This window comes from Diplotaxodon limnothrissa, linkage group LG23 (assembly GCF_057381915.1).
Source record: "Diplotaxodon limnothrissa isolate DT_005_m linkage group LG23, D_limnothrissa_male_GT1.1, whole genome shotgun sequence".
In the NCBI taxonomy this organism is placed as follows: Eukaryota; Metazoa; Chordata; class Actinopteri; order Cichliformes; family Cichlidae; genus Diplotaxodon; species Diplotaxodon limnothrissa.
This window is the reverse complement of record NC_140617.1, coordinates 24,229,552-24,249,676: the sequence shown is the minus strand read 5'-3', so window position 1 is coordinate 24,249,676 and position 20,125 is coordinate 24,229,552. Positions and strand designations below refer to the sequence as shown.

Below are 20,125 nucleotides of genomic sequence, written 5' to 3'. Positions count from 1 at the left end.
CACTGTGCTGCCAGTTTGTATGAGGTGGTTGTCTTGATGTGTTGAGTTCCATTTTCTCCAACTGTGGTGCTTCATACTACAAATAAACAACTCCACTTTGGTCTCGTCTGTCCAAACCACATTGTTACAGAAGTCTTGTGGTTGGTTCAGATGCAACTTTGCAAACCTAAACTGTGCTGCCGTGTTTTTTGTTTGTTTGTATGTTTTTTAACAGAGAAGAGGCTTTCTCCTGGAAACCTCTCCAAACAAGCCACACTTATCAGTCTTTTTGGAACTGTACTGTCATAAATGTTAAGATTTAACATGTTAACTGATGTCGCTCTTGGGTATTTGCTCGAACGTCTGCTCCTATAAAGTTTGCATTGCTGCATTCTGTGATCACAAACCTGAATGTTCCAGAGCAGCAAAAGGATAATGGATGTACTTAGTTTTCCACATACCTTTGCATTTTGCTCATAAAGTTATTCTTTTGGGTTTAGCTTTAATAGCTTCACATAAGGCACAACAGCCAGAAGGTTGTACAGAGATGTACTTGAGAAGAAATGTGTGTGAAACCTGTTTTTTTTTTCTTTTTTTCACTTGGCACCATTTCACTTGCTGCATTCAAATTGTAAGAGATCAACACACACACAAAAAAAAAAAACCCTGGCACGCTCAGTTTGAGACTTTAATGATTAATTTAAGTGTTATTGTGTCTGATGTCACAGCACTCTGGCAAGGTCTTGGAACCTTTTACACAGAAGCAATAGAAAGCATCCAAACTGTGAAGATCATTAACTGGGATCGGATGTGAACAGTTGAAAACTGGGAGGCTCGGGTGGGTGATTACACCCACCGGGTCAATTATACTGATTAGGTGAGGTGTCTCCTCAGCGCTCCGAGGACACTTAAAGACAATAACCATCCCAGACACAGCTTGTTCTCCCTGCTGCCATCTGGCAAGCGATTCAAAAGCAACAATGGAACAATGGTTAATGTTGAAGCCCATGTGTCAACGAAAAGAAACCATTTCATTCTCGTATTTGAGTTCAGTCACTTATTTATTCTTCTCATATTTACGGTTGAATCTCTACAGTCCTGCATGTGATATGTACTGAATACAAAAGTGTCCTTTCTGCAAATTTGACCCTTTTGACAGCTTCCTCACAAAATGAGCCTGATACTTTGGTACTTTTCATCCCGGCAGCACCTCATGTCAAATTCAGCTCCTTTCTCGCTAAACCCAAACAGAAAGCGTGTGGCAGAGTGTGAATCAGTTTAAAAGCCGGTGCTCTTATTTTGTGTGTAGTTTGTGTGTAAATTAGCATTGTCACAACAATATTGCTGTTATATAATCCTGCCCTATTTCTGCTTTGCTCAGCGAGCCTCAAAGGGAGCCGGCAGCATCTGTCCTCCCTTTATTGTAGCTGATGGACACTAATGTGATCAGCAGTGGATAATTTGTTTATTTCGCTTTACTTTCAAATAACGTGGATGTTTGTGGTTCCTCTTGCACTCTGCCAGCATCTCTAAGAACTCATTTTGATTTGACGTATGCCGGCTTTAATTTGTCTCATTTAAAACATCTGTGATCTATCTTTTATTGTTTTTTAACCATCTACCAACAAAAGAGAGAGTTTAAACTGTGTGAGTGACATCATCTATGTTCTGTTGATTTGTTAAGCCTAGGAAAGACAAATCAATACACTGGTCTACTCATTTTGCTCATTCCTAGCACCATATTTGAGACTCTAACAGAGCAGCTTTGCATGATTCATGCTTCAAAATAATCCGTCTTCACCTCAGGCTGGGCTTTGGTGCAGTCCCTCCTCTTTTAAGCCAACTTTCTTCTGATTGGCTGCTCTGAGATGACCATATTACGCATATTCTCTCTCAATGATGTCATGCAGATCCAAGAGTATTAAAAAACTGTCTAAAAACAAGGATTTAGAGCAGCTTTTAGCTCTTTTTTTTTTTTTTTTGGAAACTGTGGCCTTCATTTCCGGTGTATATATGACAGGAAACCAGGAAAGTCATAATAGGTCCCCTTTAAGACTCCTTCAGGTTTTTTAACATCTAGAAATTTAACTTTTGGGCTTGCTTTAAATACCTGCTCAGGCCCATATTTAAACCATCTTCTTACCCTCCTTGACGGTGTTGTCACTGTGGCTGTTAGAGTGGTCGGGCATGTCTCTGAGCAGCGAGTGGTGGGAATGAGAGTGTTTGGCACTCAGGCTGTCTGCATCTGCAGCTGTGTCTGTGCTGCCCCGCCGTGTGAATTTGCCTGGAAAGAGATGCAACAAATGGACACGTTTTAGGTCGAAAGCACACAACCAAATAACACAACTAAACGTGGACATCAGATGGAGCTGAAAAGAAAAGCTTAACTTTAAGCTCAGCAAACATCAAAGCCCACAGAGACAGAGTGCATTTACGTCCTGCCTACCCCAGAGAGTCTGTCTCTGCGGCTTTGGTGTTTGTTGAGCTGAAAGTTAAACTTTTTTTTTTTACCCAGCTGTATCTGATGTCCATGGTTTCCATCCATCCTCCACAGTCACTAGATCTTGATCCAGTAGAGCCCCTCTGGCATGTCCAGCCTAGAAATCAGCAGCAATTGTGTGATGCTATCATGTCAATGTGGACTTAAAGTCTCTAATGAATATTTCCAGCACCTTGTTTAGTCTGTACCATGAAAACTTAAAGCAACCTCTTTTGCAAGGTAAACAGTGTCCAATGAGTGTATTTCAATGTATAAATATTTGAGACATAAAGTGCTAAAATAATTATCAATGGCCAGCTACGGGCATTTTCATAATTTCTTTTATTTTTTAAGAGTTTCTGCTCTAATTAGCAAACTATAGGAGCAACAATTTGACCCTCCAGCAGTCATGGGTTTCAAATTATGACATGTTGTAAGAAGTATCTCATACTTATACACTATGACACAGACTTGAATCTTTCTAGCAGCAGCTCAGGTTAAGTGGGTTCATAACAGCATGGTAAAAGAGGACAGTAGGTTTTTTTTCTTAATGGAAATAAGCCTTTAAAAAGTCACTAACTCTTGAAAATAATAAAAATAATAACTGCTTTTGTGCCTTGAGCGAATGTTAATCTCCACTATTCAGTGAGAGCTCATAAGGAATACCAGTGTCAATGAAGTGACCTAATTCACCAGCTGACAGCCAGATCCAGACTAAATCCTCTGACTCATGAAAGCTCGGTGGAGTGGAAGCAAGACTTCAAACTGGTGGCATCCAATCTCATTACCCATGATGGTGGCCTGCCAGCCTCCACGTTCCAGGGCCCGCCTGTCGTCACCCAGGCCAGAGAAGCTTCCGAAGGAGAAGGTGCTGCGGGTGGGAGAGACGTCCAGGTGGTCATCGTGCAGCAGGAAGGGAACCCCCATCCGACGCTGGCGCTTCTTCCCCGTGTGATGGAAGGGGATGGAGCCCTTTCTCTCGCGGTCCTCGCGGCGGTTCTTAAACTGAAGTGGAACAACAGGTCCTCTCAATCACATGAATCTGTATTTATTGTTTTAGCTTAAAACATAAAGGCCAGTCTCTGACCTTCTTGAAGATGTTCATGCCCAGGTCGGAAGACAAGTCAGGGACAGCCTGCCGACGAAGGTTAGTCAGGGAAACCCTTGCAAAGGTCTCTGTGCTCAGAGATTTCCCCTCTTCATTGCATTTTAAGCTCATATCCTGCGAAAAATAAGAGAAGGCAAAGGTCACGAACCAGCAGGAGCAACACGGACATCCTAAAGATGGCTTAGAGGCGACTATTAAAGCTGTTTCGATGAGTGACCTGAGTCTTGTGGGTGTTGACCAGTGAGGGTGTCGCAGCCACCATGGAGCTGCTGCGTGGCCGTGGCAGAGGTGCAACCAAGGGCTCTGGGGGACGTTCAGGCCTCTCCTCCAGGATCTGCCTGAGGCGCTGCAGGTAGTACATCAAGGCCCAGTGCACGCCCTCCTCCGTCCAGTGCGGCTGCAGCAGACAGCGCAGCACAGCCACATCAAAATAAGTGGCGTAACGTGCCCGCTGGGCCAACGATGCTGGCAGGCCGGCAGGAGCTGATGTTCTGAAAGAAGAGAGAGGAAATAAAGGAAGTTTCACAGGTTCAACCTTTAAGATGGTGAAGTTTAATTTTAAAAGACAGTACAGAAATTAATCACGCACAGATTAAATCAATCTATGAAAGGAGTTCACCTAGTACGTGAAGGTATGCAGAATAAATCGGGCCCTTGCGGGGAGTTCAACAAGCAAGAGGGCACAACCAACTGTGATTGTGAAAGCTAGAAGCTAAATGAAGATATGTGTGCATCAAAGAGTTAAGCCTGTATTCGCCGTTTGTTTCAGAGCATTTTAACATTCGGGCACAACATATCCACACTTCCGCATAACTGGATGGGTGCTACATTGTCAGATAGATTTTGTGGGACTAAGAAAGAGTTGCCTTTATTACATCCGCTGTAACTGCTCTGCTCTGTGAAACCTGCAACTCTGACATAGCTAGAGAGATGTAACAGGTGACATGTAACCTGATTGCTCAATTTTTATAAAGTAAGAACAGCTTCTGCTATATCTGTGGTCTAATTTACCTAATAGCTGATGGCTTTTAGACCACAGTTAGTTTTAAGAAAAAGTTTAGCTCCTTAAACAAAAGTTACCGGGTGTAACTGGGTAGCAAGCTGTTCTGTTTCTATCTGCAGCCGTTTATGTCTGACAGTATTCCTCTGTTTTGGGATCTCTGTGTCCAAAAAGCCAGAGGTGAGGATAGTAGCAACAAGACCCACATAGAGAGCATATGCCAGTGACAATCAACATTCCCTCTAATTTTTCATGTGTCTGAGTGACACACAAACTCCCTGAGCGGCCACTTGGACCACAATGAGCAACATTAGATGTGTGTACTTTGGTCACGCCAGCATCGAATCGAGTTATGCAAACAACAAAGTTTTTTGCAGCTGTTTACTTAAAAATGCAGCCAAGGCGGTTTTTTAAATAAACATTTCAAACTATTTACAGAACAATCAGCTGTTCTGCATCAAATTTGATGCCACACAAATTGTTTGTGCCACTCCAAAAAATTATTTCTGTCCACTATGAGATAAAGAAGAACAACAGCCTGATACCTGCAGGCCTGACAACAGGAGATGTATCACTCCTGTATCACCTGTAACATTCAGTAGTCGCCTCATTGTTCTGACACACACAACAAAACTATTGACTACACTACACACTAACGACACAAGATTTGCGCTAAACGTCGCAAATCTCTCACATCTCAAAACACCGCCGTCACTCCTAAAACTTCCCCCTTTCTAAACAACTAAATGCCACGTTGCCTTTTCATTTTTTGATTGGTCAACATGGTACATTTTTCCACCAACAGGAAAGGCTGGGAAATTTTTTGATTTTGTTTTTGCTCACATACGGAGAGCGCTTTCGAGCGTTCTCCTTATAAAACGCCATTTTTACCAAACATTACATATATGTTTGGTAAATATATATATATATTTTTTTATCATAACTCTGGTTTTACGTGGCCTATCAACACAATTTAAAAACTGGTATAAAGTCAACACTTTTCCCGTCAATTCTTCCGTCAGTCCTGCTCACATCTCCAATGGTTGTACACGTTGTCATTAACGTGGCTTCACTCCACATCAGCCACGCTGCTTCGCTAGCTAAAACACCGGTGTCGGCACATAAGGACGCTGTCGTAGCCTGTCAACGACGTTGATTAGCTGCGTATATACGAATGTGAATCGCATCATTGGCTGGACTATGGGATACGGTGGCATCGTTCTAATCCCATACTGGAGCAGCCAGTCACTTACTGACTAACACTGCAAAACAGAATTGTTGAAGTATTGATTTTAATTTCAATTCAGGTTAGATTTTTTTCCTGTGCGCAGAGACCGTGCTAGCAGTGCGCAATTGCGCACGCCCGCAGTTTAGAGCAGGGCTCTAGAGTGCGACCAATTTGGTCGCAAATGCGACCAAATTTTTCAGTGGTGCGACTAAAAAAAATATTTGGTTGCACCTGTGCGACCAACTGTTCGGGTAGCAAAAAGAAAAAAAAAAAAATCTGCAACCTTCCCTGTGGTCAACAACAGACACACATTTTGCCCCTATCGTGGACTAAACCAATCAGAGATAGTCAGGGGTGGGACCTCTCTGATTGGCCGTGGTCCAGTTGAAAGTGCAGGTGGAAGTGGGAGGTGAGTAGCTTGAATAAAGCGATATCAATTCATTATATCCTGAATCGACTTTTAAATATAACTGTGTTTTGCCAGAAACGCCAGATTCTCAGATTAAAGCTCACAAAACCATTTCAACAACAACCAAACAGCAAATGAGAGCAGGTACACGGATTCCACACAAAGACGTAAACACAGAACGGACCGACGCATCAGAATCAGCTTTGTCTTTCTCGGCTTTCTCACCCGACGGCCCGTAGACGGACACGCTGTCGGAGCTTAGCGGTTCTGATGCGTCCGGTCCGCGCTGTGTTTACGTCTTTTTGCGCTGATTCTGAGCTGCAGGTTTTGTCTCTCTCCAACCAAAATTCACCGAGCCAGCAGCAAACTGCGCTTCACATTTGACCAATGTCGTCATGAATTTTGCTGTTTTGCTTCCACGACTATTAAAATCACACTCCATGCACAGCTAGCTCTCTCTCTATCTCTGTACTTCAAGAACAGTTTCCCGTCTCCAATCTCTGTTTTCTGTATTATTCATTCGCTTATTACCCACCAGTCTACCGTTGTTTACAGCGCTGTGGCTGCTGTCTTTTTCTTTTTTTCACTTAAATGACCTCGGACAAGAAAGCCTGTTTTTTCTGTTATTCAATACTGAAGAAATGTAAACTTTATATGCAGAACATTATAGAATATTTTTAAGGTTATCTGCTATAAAAAGCCAGACCAGGAAAATCTCCTTCATGTTTTTCTGTGTTTTATTCTCAGTTACTTTCACACAAAGGCATCTGGTATGGGCTCAAAATGTGGTCATAAATATTTTGTACTTGTAAAAAAGATTTGTGTGTGCATAAAAAAGATTTGTATGTGTAAAAAGAATTTGTGTGTGCGTAAAAAAGATTTGTATGTGTAAAAAAGATTTGTGTGTGCGTAAAAAAGATTTGTATGTGTAAAAAGAATTTGTGTGTGCGTAAAAAAGATTTGTATGTGTAAAAAAGATTTGTTTGTGTAAAAAAGATTTGTGTGTGCGTAAAAAAGATTTGTGTGTGGACTTAGAAAAAAAACCCTGCAAGTTACAAGTACGGATTTTTGACCCTATTTTTCTTCCCTTCATCTGATTGGTGAATGTCATGTCAATCACAAATGTAACAATCCAATCAGAGAACAGATGGGTTTGGCTGTCGAGGGGCGCTTTTTTTGAACTGCAGGTCTTTGAAGGGAATAAATGCCCTTTTACATGCCAACCCAGCGTTTTCCTTCATCACCACGAAGGAAAACAGTCTGTGGTCGTCCGAGTTTGGTGATTTTTATGTCACAGGTCTACGTGTTTAATACAGGGACTTCCACAGCCTTTTCAACAGCGCTGCGGACCGCGGGGTGGGGGCGGGCAGTGTTTTGGAAATGACAGTCTTCATTACAAAGCTTTCTTCGTTATGAATTAGCATACATGTTTTTATTGAACACTTGAAGAACTAGCAAAAAAAAAAAAAAACTCTTGTAGAGGACATAAAGTCAGAGATAGAAAAGACAAGGAGAAGGTGCATCTAGTACAGGTAGAGCTGCTGCAAAAACCCACAGAGCTCAGCAGCCAGCGTAACAAATTCTGGATCCTTTGCTTTTAGTTAGCAGTTAGCATTAGCAGCGTATCCTGCATCTGATGTGAAAGGACTTTTATGCTGCGCACTGTGACTCACAGCAATGGTCCTGGGTCAGCCCTGACTTTGTGTTAAACTAATCCTAAAGTAATAATGTTATTTCTAACCACTGATATACCACAACTTTATCCTTTCAACAGCTACTGAAAGTTAGGGGACCTAGCTGCTATCGGATATTTATATAGCGATCCTCCAGCTTCAAACGGTATCACCCTTCAAGGACCTGCAGTTCAAAACAGCGCCCCTCCGACAGCCAAACCCATCTGTTCTCTGATTGGATTGTTACATTTGTGATTGACATGACATTCACCAATCAGATGAAGGGAAGAAAAATAGGGTCAAAAATCAGTACTTGTAACTTGCAGGGTTTTTTTTTCTAAGTCCACACACAAATCTTTTTTACACATACAAATCTTTTTTACGCACACACAAATCTTTTTTACACATACAAATCTTTTTTACGCACACACAAATTCTTTTTACACATACAAATCTTTTTTACGCACACACAAATCTTTTTTACACACACACAAATCTTTTTTACGCACACACAAATCTTTTTTACGTACACACAAATCTTTTTTACGTACACGCAAATCTTTTTTACACATACAAATCTTTTTTACGCACACACAAATCTTTTTTACACATACAAATCTTTTTTACAAGTACAAAATATTTATAACCACATTTTGAGCCCATACATCTGCTGTGATGTTCACAATTCTGATGAAGTCAGTACTGATAAATGATCAGAATTATAATATTTCTGAATGTCTGAGGCTAAGTTGAATTGAATCGGGACTTTGAAAACCGGAATCAAATGGATTATAGAAATCAGTGATGATACCCAGCCCTAGTGAGCAGCCTAGGCACGACAGACGTGGATGTAGCTGTAATAGGAAAAGAACTATTGCTAACTTTTCTGTTAAGTTAAGGCCTGATCCTTCTGAAATTCATTCATTCATTCATGCCAGTGCTCTGACACGGTGTCATCAATCTTTGAATGCTGAAAAAGCACAGTGTATCCAGAAAAACACATTATATTATATAAATTATTATAAAATTTGTGTACACCTAACTTTTGTGCCGGTACGCCTAACTTTTTAAAGTTAGGCGTACCGGTACGCCCATGGCAAAAAGTTAGTCTAGAGCCCTGGTTTAGAGGGAACATTGGTGACAATATATGGTATATGACATTGATAGAGGTAAAAAAAAAAAAAAGAAGAAGATGAAAAAGCATGTAAAGGAGGAGCAAGGCGTGGGGTTGGGTTGCAAAGCAGCTTGCAGAGGCAGCAGCAAAAAGTAAGCAGTCTGTAGCAGCTTAAATTGTGCAGCCTACATGAGATTTGCTGATTCGATACTTTGAAGGGTGTCAGTGGAGTCATAAAAGGATAAAATCAGATGATCTGTCAGGACTTTCAGCTCAATCGATATGTTGTTTCATGGACAACTGAACCAGCATGTTGGAGAAATGCATGATAAAGTTCCAGTTGTACTGGCTGACAAACCAACCAGTAGCAGACTGCTGAGGTTGTAGTTGAAGACCAGTTCATCACTTTCATGATGAACTGGTCTCTAAACACTGTGCAGCTGCTCTCAAAGCTGCAGTGAAACTGTAAACAGTGGGACACAAACTGGACACAGTAGACTGTTGCTAGCTGCAGTCCTGAGGCACAACATTTTCACATAAATGATGCTTCTGCATCAGATCTACAGCATAACCTACGCCATAACCAGAACCCAATTTTAACCGTATGTTGCAACCTTTTACATAAGCTGACCTGCACCGCCTGAGAAATGTACGCTGGGTTGACACATACCATAATGACTTGAATGGCTGGAAGGTTACAGTGTTGAAACAAACAGAGTTTCCAGTTACTGTGTGATGTAGATTTTCCCATAAAAGCCTAAATCAAGCTTTACTCTGAAGGCGAACCTTCTCTATTTCCGGTGGACTACACCTCAGCTAGTAGTCGATGTGAAAAACTGACCTCTGAACGTGAGGTCAAGGTCACTGGAATTTGAAGTCATTGAGATTTTTAGTAGATGCACCTATGGCATTAATTTGACAAAAATGTGATTTCCTTCTTGAATTATCACATTCACATCACATTACTTCAGCTTAAACTTGTTCTCAACGCAGACAAAACAAAGCTCATGTTGTTTTCTAAATCAAGAAAATGGGCCCAAACAATCCCATCAGTAACCACTCTTGAAGGTAATAAAATAGAGTTGGTTCACACCCATAAATATCTGGGAATCTTAATTGATGACTCGCTCACCTTCAAACCACATGTAGAGAATCATGTGAAAAATCTGAAGTTAAAACTGAGATTTTATTTTCAAAATAAGTTGTGTTTCTCTTTTAGTACAAAGAAGCGGCTTGTTGCTGCGACATTTTTGCCTGTGCTGGATTATGGAGATATTGTATATATGAATGCTTCTGCTCAATGTCTTTGAATGGTTGATACTGTGTATCATGCTTCTCTGAGGTTCATCACTAACCGCAAATTTCAGACTCACCCTGTAAGTTATACTCTCAGGTAGGATGGCCTGCTTTGGCAAGTCGGAGGAACTTTTATCTATATAGTTTTATATATAAAGCAATACTTGGGTTGCTACCTTCTTATATATGTTCCCTGCTTACAATGAAACATGCTGGTCAGTATTCTCTTCGTCTGCATGGTTACTTGTTGCTTTCTGTTCCATTTGCCTGAACTGAATTTGGTAAAAGAGCTTTTGTCCACTTAGCATCCTCGGCTTGGAACAAACTGCAGAACGAATGGAAAATGACTGAATTCATTTTATTAAGTGCTTTTAAATCTAAACTACGAATCCTTAAGGCCAAGTCCATAACATACAACTGTTTCAATTAGATTAATTGTCATTTCAACTGATTTTTTTATTTTTATTTGAATTTTATTTTATTTTTTCATTTATTTTTGCATGTGTGTTGTTGCTGCCTGTGTTTAATTGAGTAATTTCTGTAACTGTGGGACACTTGCTGCTGCCTATCTTGGCCAGGTCTCCCTTGAAAAAGAGGTTTTTAATCTCAATGGGATCTTCTTGTTCTCAGAAAAACATAAAGGTCACTGAAAGTAGCTGAAATTTAAGCTTGATTTTTAGTGCCTGAAGGTATCAATTTCAAGATTCTACATTGCCTCCTTCTCGAGTCACTGCATTCACAAACTTGGGTGTCCACTCTGCCCAGCTGCCTTGCAGGCTGATGACAACATAAGAAAAACTATAGGAAATCATGGCGCATTACTAGCGACCAAAGCAATCACTAGGAGGATTATGGTGCAGGAGCTTCTTTGCAGCAGTTTCACCCAGCAGGAGCAAAAAACCCCTCCAAGAACCACCACCACTGATTTTGGTTGTATCACATCCAATATGGGGGACAACTCCTAGGCAATGTGTGCAAGACATCAGGTGAGAAATCTCAACACAAGTGGATAAAAGTAGCAGATATGGAATAGAACACGGACTGTAGAATGAACAGACACATGCAGTTAAAGTCACCTTTTCACATATGTGCTCATACACATCTCAGCATTTAAGTATTAGTTATTATTCATCTCTGGCTCTCTTCCACAGCATGTCGCGTCACCCCCAACCGGAAGATGGCCGCGCCCTCCTGAGCCTGGTTCTGCTGGAGGTTTCTTCCTGTTAAAAGGGAGTTTTTCCTTCCTACTGTCGCCAAAGTGCTTGCTCATAGGGTCATATGACTGTTGGTGTTTTCTCTGCTTTTACCTTACAATAAAAAGCGCATTGAGGCAACTGTTGCTCTATATCAGGGGTCCCCAATCCCAGTCCACGAGGGCCGGTGTCCCTGCAGGTTTTAGATGTGTCCCTGATCCATCACAGCTGATTTAAATGGCTAAATGACCTCCTCAACATGTCTTAAAGTTCTCCAGAGGCCTGGTAATGAACTAATCATGTGATTCAGGTGTGTTGACCCAGGGTGAGATCTAAAACCTGCAGGGACACCGGCCCTTGTGGACTGGGATTGGGGACCCCGGCTCTATATGAATAAAACTGAACTGAATTAAAAGGCACTTTACAGTAAACTATCCCTAAGTAGCTAAACTGAAAATCATGATAGCAATGCCAAAAGCCGTAACTACATATATAATTACACTACATCACAACCTTTTGTGTTATATTAGACTGTGATCAACTCCTGCCACATTGCTTCATTAACAATGCATCAAAGGAGGATGATAAACAAGGACAGAGCCCCCCTTCAGCATCATTGGAAGAGGAGCAGAGAGGGAGGGAGGGAGGGAGGGAGCTCCAGCCTACGTGAGTCCACTATAAATAAGCAGGAATGAAGGTCAGCAGTTGGCGAGCTGCAAAGGAGTTACCGCAAACTGTGAAGAAACATATTGATACTGTAGGAGAGGCAGACGTAGCGGGCCATTTAATCCCAGCCGCTGTAATAAATGGAGCAGGAAGTGCTGGTCGATATGTACATGAATCACTTTGAGAGCGGGCGGCGAAGGCAGGCTGTATCATGTTTCACCGTCTAGCCGACACATTCACACATACACACTCACTCTCCCTACTGCTATTGTGTCAGGTTGCCACAGAGACCGCGTGACGACAGCCACCCCGGTCCTCCGACTCCATGCGGTAGGAGAGGATGCAGCAGCCAGCGGTTGCCATGGAAACTGCCTCAGCATCAGCAGTGCTGCGCGGATTGCGGTGGTTGAGTAAGCTGCATTACTCGCAGCACCCGGTGCCGGAAATTATTTTATCAGTGCGGTGCAGCGCAGAGGTGCACGAACAGCCTGGTGACTGGCAGATGTAAATGTAAACCGTCCCTCAGAGACCTGGAGTCTGGTGGGGTAGGTGGGGGAGGCGGGGGGTATTTTTGATCAGGAGAGCGTCAAAACTCTCCCTTGCTGCATGTCTGATTTACATTCAGCTCACTGTCCTCCTCAATCCCGCAGTCAGCCTGAAAATCCCACTGCACGCATGAAGAAAGCAATTAATTTGTCTTTGTTAAGCAGGGAAAGAGGAGGGATAGATCCTCCATCTCCTGCATTACCATGTAACCACTGCTCAAACCCTGTGGTGCAAGGATGTGTGAGGATATAATTGGCTCGGGTGTTTTTAGGAGGCGAGGGGGTTGGTTTCCGGGCTTGTTTTGATTTTCAGTCAGCTGCCGGCTGTCAGAAGGATTGCGAAAAAGCGTCGGAGTGACATGCTTGGTTGTCAGAATGAGCTAAGATGAGCAGCGGAGGGCTTAGGATGGAAATAAACCTGCCAGTGAGGAACTTCTTTGCTGGTCAGATTTGGTGTAATTGTAAACTTTTTATTTTTAAATTTTTTGCCCTGCCTTTGCCAAAGAGAGCTTGAGAGAGACTGAGCCTTGGCCTGGAAGTGGGCACACCAAATCAAGCCAGGCCAGGGACTATGCCAGCATTAGACATGTAGCACATTACTTCAGCGTAATTACCCTGGATATGTGGGCAAAATGTCACATGGGTTTGCTGATGCACAACAGGAAAAGAGCTGTGGTTGTGTGCGTGAGGGACGAGACAGTACTGCTTGAAGCAACATATTACACAGGGGGGAAGTGGATCTATTCATGTACCCTAGCTCATCGCAAGCTAGCAGAGCGAGGCGTGTGGTGCAGTGGGTTTGACAGACGCTGCTGCGGGGCTCGGTGTTTAGCCATCAACAAGACGATGGCACCAGCTCCGTGTCAGTGCAGGTCATGTCTGCACTGCTTCAACCCTCAACTGGCTAAAGCGTGGAAAAATTAGTCATTTCCGAGAGGCTTTATGAAAGCAGCGCCTCCAATATTGATCGTTTATAAATCAAAAATAATGCTTGTGTGATTTCCTCTGTGGGTCTCTATTAATACAATTATCCATTTGTTTGGTAAGTTAAAATTGATGCTTCAACACGTTTCACTGCTTCTTGAGGGGAAACTGAATAACACATGCTCACTTTTTCTTGGAAGGGCCTTTGACCGGTGGGGGTTGCTGTTGGGAAGGGCCACCTTTCTCCACTGAGTTACCACGACGACAACTCTGCTCCCCGACTGACGGGGAGGAGGAATCTGATTGGGTGGCTTCGCAAACCACCTGGAAGCCCTGTGGGTAGGAAGAGAGATAGAGATGGATATCAGGAAGACAGACAGGCAGACAGTTCCTGATAATTAAAGGCTCTGAGGTTGGAGTGTGGTTTCTGTCATGACCCCGGCTCACCGTGCTAATGAATATTAACAGCCAGCCCCAGGGGGAACATTGGAAAAGGGGAGGGGAAGAAGCCTCAGACTCTTGCCCGAGCACATTCAATCAACATGGGAAGCAGAATCTGACAAGATATGGGCTGAAAACGTTAGCTCACCGTGGGACCCGGGTTGCCTGATCCACAGGGGCTGCACTGGTTGTTGACTGGGGAGTTCCTCTTTGCTGTTTAGACAGGCATAACAGTATACATGTGTTAATTCTGAGCAAATAAAAATAGATTATCTCTTAACACACTAATTCCCAACCAGGGGTACAAGTACCCCAGAGGGTTCTTCTGCAGTAGGCAGCAGACACCTGGAATGATTCGTTTCACTATTTATAGAACTGAGTGTCCTATGACTAAATATGTTAGCTAACGTTATGGATTGTGGTTCTTTCACACCAAAAATAGGAGGGTCTGGTTGGCTGGTGATTGCATTGAAGGTTTTTGCTGTTCGATTGCAATTATTGCCGCCTAATTTATAAATGCAGAAGGATTGCAAACACAATATAATCAATCTAAGTCAGTCTGCGCCAATAACCGTAACTCGTCTGTGACACTCTATTTGTTTTTTGTAAAGATTTTTTGGGGCGGCATTGTTACATTACTTTGATAGTAGAGCAGTAAATCTGTGAGGTTCCTCATGGAATTTGTTAGTGTGAATTTCTTTGTATGTAGATTGCAAAGGATTTGCAATTTTTACAGATTTATCACAGTTAATCACAAACAAAATGCATGTAACTACCAAGCTTAACCCCGTCAATCACAAACTGACAGCAGATTGACTCCATCTTATTGTGATTGAAATGCTGGATAACTAGTCAAAACTGTTAGCTAACTTGGTGTATTAGCAGTTGAAATAGCAAAAAGGTACGAATGACCAAATTGCCAAAGCTGTTAGCTAACTGTTTAGATTAACAGTTGAAATATAAAAGTATATATAACTAAAGAGATGAAATTGTTAGGTGACTGTGCAAATAACACTGTTAGCCTAATGTAACAGATAAAAAGCTGTATTACAGCAGCTAGCTAAAGCTATGAAATGAACACCAGTGATTTAGCTGCTATGTTGCCGGAAGAAAACTGTTAGCTAACTTTGTGTATTAACAGTTTTAAATAGCAAAAAACAAACAAACATTTAAATAGTTTAAATTAATTCTTTTTCTTTCTTTCTTTCTTCAATTAAGAATTAACTGTGTGTGCAACAGTTTATTTATTTATTTAATTTATTTATGTATTTATTTGTTTTCTTCACTGAGTGTGTTTTTTGTTGTTTTGGGTTATTATGTTATGGTTTTCTTAATTGTTTAAAATAATAAAAAACTTTAATTAGAAAAAAATTGTTTAAATTAGCCAACTACAAAAATATAACACCAGCAAACATAATTCTATATATTAAATTGCTGTTAAATAGAGTATTAGCTTAGGGCAGTAGATAAAAGGTTGAAATTATAAGCTTATTTATGGTTAACTAACTATAATTGGGACACGGTAAACTAAAAGTATCCCAGATTTAGGTTAAAATTAGTTCAGCTGAACATCTTAAACATGAAAGATGTTAAGGAGGAATATCTGACACAGATGCATGGGTTATATATTAGGAATACGATTAAGAACCACTTTATATACTCTATATATTATATATATAGCCCTTAAAGATAGCGGCGATTTCTCAAAGATAGTAGGAATTTCTTTAAAAAGTGGGAATTTCTTCACCTGTAACAATGTTTCTGACAGGTTTGATGAGGGCAGTAAAAGCAGGGATGTCAGGCAGGCGGTGCTCCCACATTGGCTGCCATATTACCAGACCACTAGCCAGTCTGAAGGTCAAGTCTGACTCCTGGAAAAAGGCAACATATTTACACATTTCTTTCCTCAAAACAGCCTGTAAACACCAGAAACAATTATTCTGTCTTGGTTAAATGTTTTGTGTTGTTAAGATTCTTAAACCTCCGTTACAACATGCTAACAAGACAAGACAGTAATTCCCTGCACAGCTGGGAAACAGTGCACTCCCAGGAGTAATATAAGCTGACCCTTTCATCTGTGTGCACACACAGATCAATAGGCACAGGGTGATGCTGACTGCAAGTACTAAATTAAGCAACACAGGGGTTGCTAAAATTAATCACAAAATTCTCAAAATTATAAATAGTCTAACGCCACAGATTAACACAATGCCTGTGCCATCCTGGCTCTCTGTTACAAAAATCAATTTCAAGGCCGTACACATTTGCATCCGCAGTTACAGACCTTTATCCGATGAACAAGCGGTGCAAACAGGAACACAAACAGCTCTACTGTTGCCATGCTCTTTTGGAATAGTTTGGTGCGAGTATGCTCATCCTCCTCCAGCAGGGAGCCGCTGTGCTGTTGTCCTAACCCGCCCAGGCCCGAGCTGGAGCAGGAGCTAGGAGCTCCCGGGGAGGAACCCTGGTTCCCCACAGGCTGGAGGAAGGCGCTACTGCTGCTGCCCCTGGACCAGCCGTGGCTCAGGCTGGGCTCATGGTTGCACTCCTGTGGGGCCTCCAGCAGCATCCAGTGCAGCGTGTGGAGCAGCTTGGTCTCCGCCACACCCAACTTGTCCTGGTGACCTGTGATGTAACCGAAAGACAAATACTAAACACACAGACACTTTTTTATCTGCTTAAACATGGCTGGCCTGCCAAAAGTCACCTGCAAGTGGACTCCAGAGAGAAACCAGAAAGCTTCCACTACCAAAAAATCTTGCATGCCTACAAACTGGTCATATTTGATGGTGACCTGTAATTTCCTGCTTCTAAATTTAAACTGAGGTTATTGTCCTCAACCCTAATAATCTAAGAAATATGATATCTAACCAGATGCTTACTCCAGATGGCACTACTTAGGCCTCCAATAACACAGCGAGGAATCTTTGAGTCCTTTTTGACCAGGATACGTCCTTAACTTCACATATTAAACAAATATGTTGGACTGCTTTCTTCTATTTGTGCAATTTCTCTACAATTAGAAATGCCCTTTCTCAGAGTGATGCTAAAAAACTAGTTCATGCATTTCATTACTTCTAGACTGGAATACAGTAATTCCTTATTATCAAGCTGTCCTAAAAACTCTCTGAAAAGCCTTCAGTTGATCCAAAATACTGCAGCGAGAGCATTGACAGGGACTTAGCCAGTGCTTTGGTCAAAGGTGGAGTGACAGGAGAACCAATCTAGCATGTTCTTGCATGAAACCTGAGCTCCCAAAGGAGAAACCCTCAAGGACAACAAGCCGCACAACAGGAGGGATCTGACCTGGATTGAATGAAGGACCCTCTTACTGTGTGGCAACAGTGATTTTCACTTGAAGGCGTATAACAGCTTAGTTCAAAGCCTGCCACCTCCTACTTAAAGAAAGTGTCAAATCCTGCTCAATAATAATGCAAACAGTGGCTCATTCATGTTTCATGTCTGACACATGGAAGTCACATGGAAGGATTTGATGCTTTTCTCTCCTGTTGTGTGCAGGCCATTTTAATCTCATAAATATTAATTCTATCATTTGCCTTTCTGTCCTTTTAAGCGATGATCTCTGAAAGAAGCTAAAAGGAGAATCAGATTTGTGTTTTGGCGATTGGGTATGACCTGGATGAAGCTGTCAGCTCGATTGGACTAAAGCGTCCTCACCAAGCTTGTTCCTGTTAGACAGCAGGATGGAGGTGCAGTGGAGTACGTGAGGCAGCGCCGCCTGGACCAGCTCCCAGCGGGAGATGCTCTGGATGGCCTCTGACAGGGCCGGCGACAGCCCGTGGAGCTTGTTCTCCACCAGCACTCGCTCAAAGGACTGGGGACGCAGCCAAAGGAGAGAGAAAAAAGAGGAGAAGAGAGACATCAGGCGGGCAACTTAAGCCTCTTTCTTTGACTATCTAAATGTCCCACATGGCCCCGAGCGAGCAAAAGCCTGTGGGAGAGACAGTGGAAGCTCTGTTTGGATCCAAAGGGATCTGGAGAAGCGTCATTATGGATATGAGTCTAGCTCGAGGGTAATGGGAGGAAGCACGGGGGCAAAACTAATTTGCTAAATGCAAAATCAAGAGCTCACTTGATTTGCAGGTGCATTAAGGTAAAAACAGATTACTGGGAAGGGAAGCGATTATTTCCCCTCATCGTGCACATGGTATTATGAAATGACTTACCACACAGGATGCCTCATACTGTTTTCCCAACTTTGGCCGCAGAAAAGCACTGAAAGACATCAACAGAGTGCTTGTGAGAGATTAAAAAAAGGACAAATGTAGGTTATAGGCTAGTAAATCACCCCATTTTGTCTATGTGGCCCACTTTTTTTTACAGGTGTGACATCATACAATCTGTACCCACAGCCCCATCTTCCTCCATTTAACACAAATCAGTGAGCAGACACTCACTGGCGGGGTTTCTCAATCACTTCATCAAATAATGTTGACGTGTGACGCGGTGACAAACCCCCGTCAGCCCTGCCTCGTTTTCACCAACGGCAAACACCTGTTATCAATGTCACCAACCTGGTCTGCCTCCACAGGAAGGTCTGGATCGGGAACGGTATTCCCTTCCCGCACTCCGGTTCGTTTTCATCCAGGCTTTTCCTCTTCACCATTTTGGCCGGACCCTGCGTGGCCGCCTGCCTGTGTGCGATCACCGGGACGCGCGGCTGCTGGCTCTGCCCAGGTGACCAGCGAGCTTTTCCCTCCCTCTTCACGACATGATTGGGTTAGTCCTGCGTAAAATGGCTGCAAGTGTCGATCGGTCGGTCGGCGGCAAAGGAGAGATAGAGAGAGAGAGGAGGAGGAGGAGGAGGAGAGAGGAAGAAGGAGCGCTCCGAAATCAGCACCTCCCTCCCTGGACAGCGACAGCTGATCGGAGAGCTAATTTATCAGCAGCAGCAGCAGCAGCGGGGCTTTAAAGACGCAGTGTGCAGCTGGGCCAGATGTTCTCCCCCTCTGCCTTTTCCTCCTCCTCTGATTCCCCGCAATCAACACATGGAGCGACTGAAACCGCTGCATCCGCGTGGTGCATCCACCCCTTTAAATATCAACAGGTTGTTTAATAATAGCCCAAGCTGTGAGTCATAAAAACACAGCAAAATCAAATCAGGTGTCACTTCCCGAAACATTCGCACTGTTTAAAGAGGCCATGCCGCGCAATAATATCCTCATAAGGCCATGGAACAGGGATCTAACATGTTGACGAAATCCAGAACAATGCACCGTGTTTTAACATGGCAGTGCTGTTTGAATGCGGTGTTTCCTTGTAAAAGAAGAAAAAGAACGACCAGAACTGTTCTCAGCAGATGGACAGTCACAGCATCTGAACAGTGCCTCACGCTGCAAACACTAAAACCATAAACATTAAAACCCAGCAGGGTTTACAAACTTTACAAAAGACAGAAAAGGATCAATTAAAGGAACAATAACCATGTAGGGAAGAAAAACTTTAGGTTACTTGCGTAACCTCAGTTCTCAGAGTAGCGTAAGTGAGACCTCTTACTATGGGATGACCCTCCCTGCACATTCCTCAGAAGCATTTATCTAATTGGCCAAGGTGACCACCAGCCAATCCTGTTAGGTTGGTGGTCAGGAACAGCCATCCACGTTTAAATAAATTGCGCTATTTAATAGCAGTTATTCAAGATAAGCACCTCTTCTCGCTTAGCAACAGCAAGAAGGGCTGTCTGGGTCATGCTACTCTGAAAACTGGAGTTTAGTCACCATCTAGGTATTGAAGTTTATAATTTGCAGGAGAAAGACACTGATTTGGTCCTGGTTTTGTTCAAGGGGTTTAACAAATATATATATATTTTTAACTGTTCAGGAATCACAGCCATTTTTATATTAAGTCCTCAGGTGACTGACTTGGCCACTAAAAAAATCTCTATCTTTGCAGAAACTCTTGGGTTACTCAAACAGGATGCTTTGGGTCAATCAGTTGTGCAGCATTCGGCTAATCTGAGCAGAGGATAGCCCCACACACTTCATAATTCATCCTGCTCCTTCTGTCAGCAGAGACATCACCAGTAAACACCAGTGATCTACAGTAGTTC

General features: G+C 42.6%; 1 protein-coding gene across 3 annotated transcripts in view; it reads right to left on the bottom strand.

The window, feature by feature from the left end:
- The window catches only part of unc80 (unc-80 homolog (C. elegans)), a 68,025-nt gene extending 49,328 nt beyond the window's left edge, over positions 1 to 18,697 (bottom strand). For 2 of the 3 annotated variants that reach the window (XM_085347537.1, XM_085347538.1), the window contains exons 1-11: positions 18,591 to 18,682; positions 18,243 to 18,291; positions 17,734 to 17,890; positions 16,340 to 16,680; positions 15,803 to 15,926; positions 14,204 to 14,268; positions 13,802 to 13,947; positions 3,784 to 4,057; positions 3,546 to 3,680; positions 3,247 to 3,463; positions 2,123 to 2,263 (exon numbers count right to left, since the gene is read on the bottom strand). In XM_085347537.1, coding sequence (XP_085203663.1) covers positions 2,123 to 2,263; positions 3,247 to 3,463; positions 3,546 to 3,680; positions 3,784 to 4,057; positions 13,802 to 13,947; positions 14,204 to 14,268; positions 15,803 to 15,926; positions 16,340 to 16,680; positions 17,734 to 17,890; positions 18,243 to 18,291; positions 18,591 to 18,682 — 1,741 coding nt within the window. Of the gene's footprint in view, positions 1 to 2,122; positions 2,264 to 3,246; positions 3,464 to 3,545; positions 3,681 to 3,783; positions 4,058 to 13,801; positions 13,948 to 14,203; positions 14,269 to 15,802; positions 15,927 to 16,339; positions 16,681 to 17,733; positions 17,891 to 18,242; positions 18,292 to 18,590 lie in introns of all 3 variants that reach the window. The other variant, XM_085347539.1, reaches the window with a different exon arrangement.
- Between the last annotated feature and the right edge of the window lie 1,428 nt (positions 18,698 to 20,125).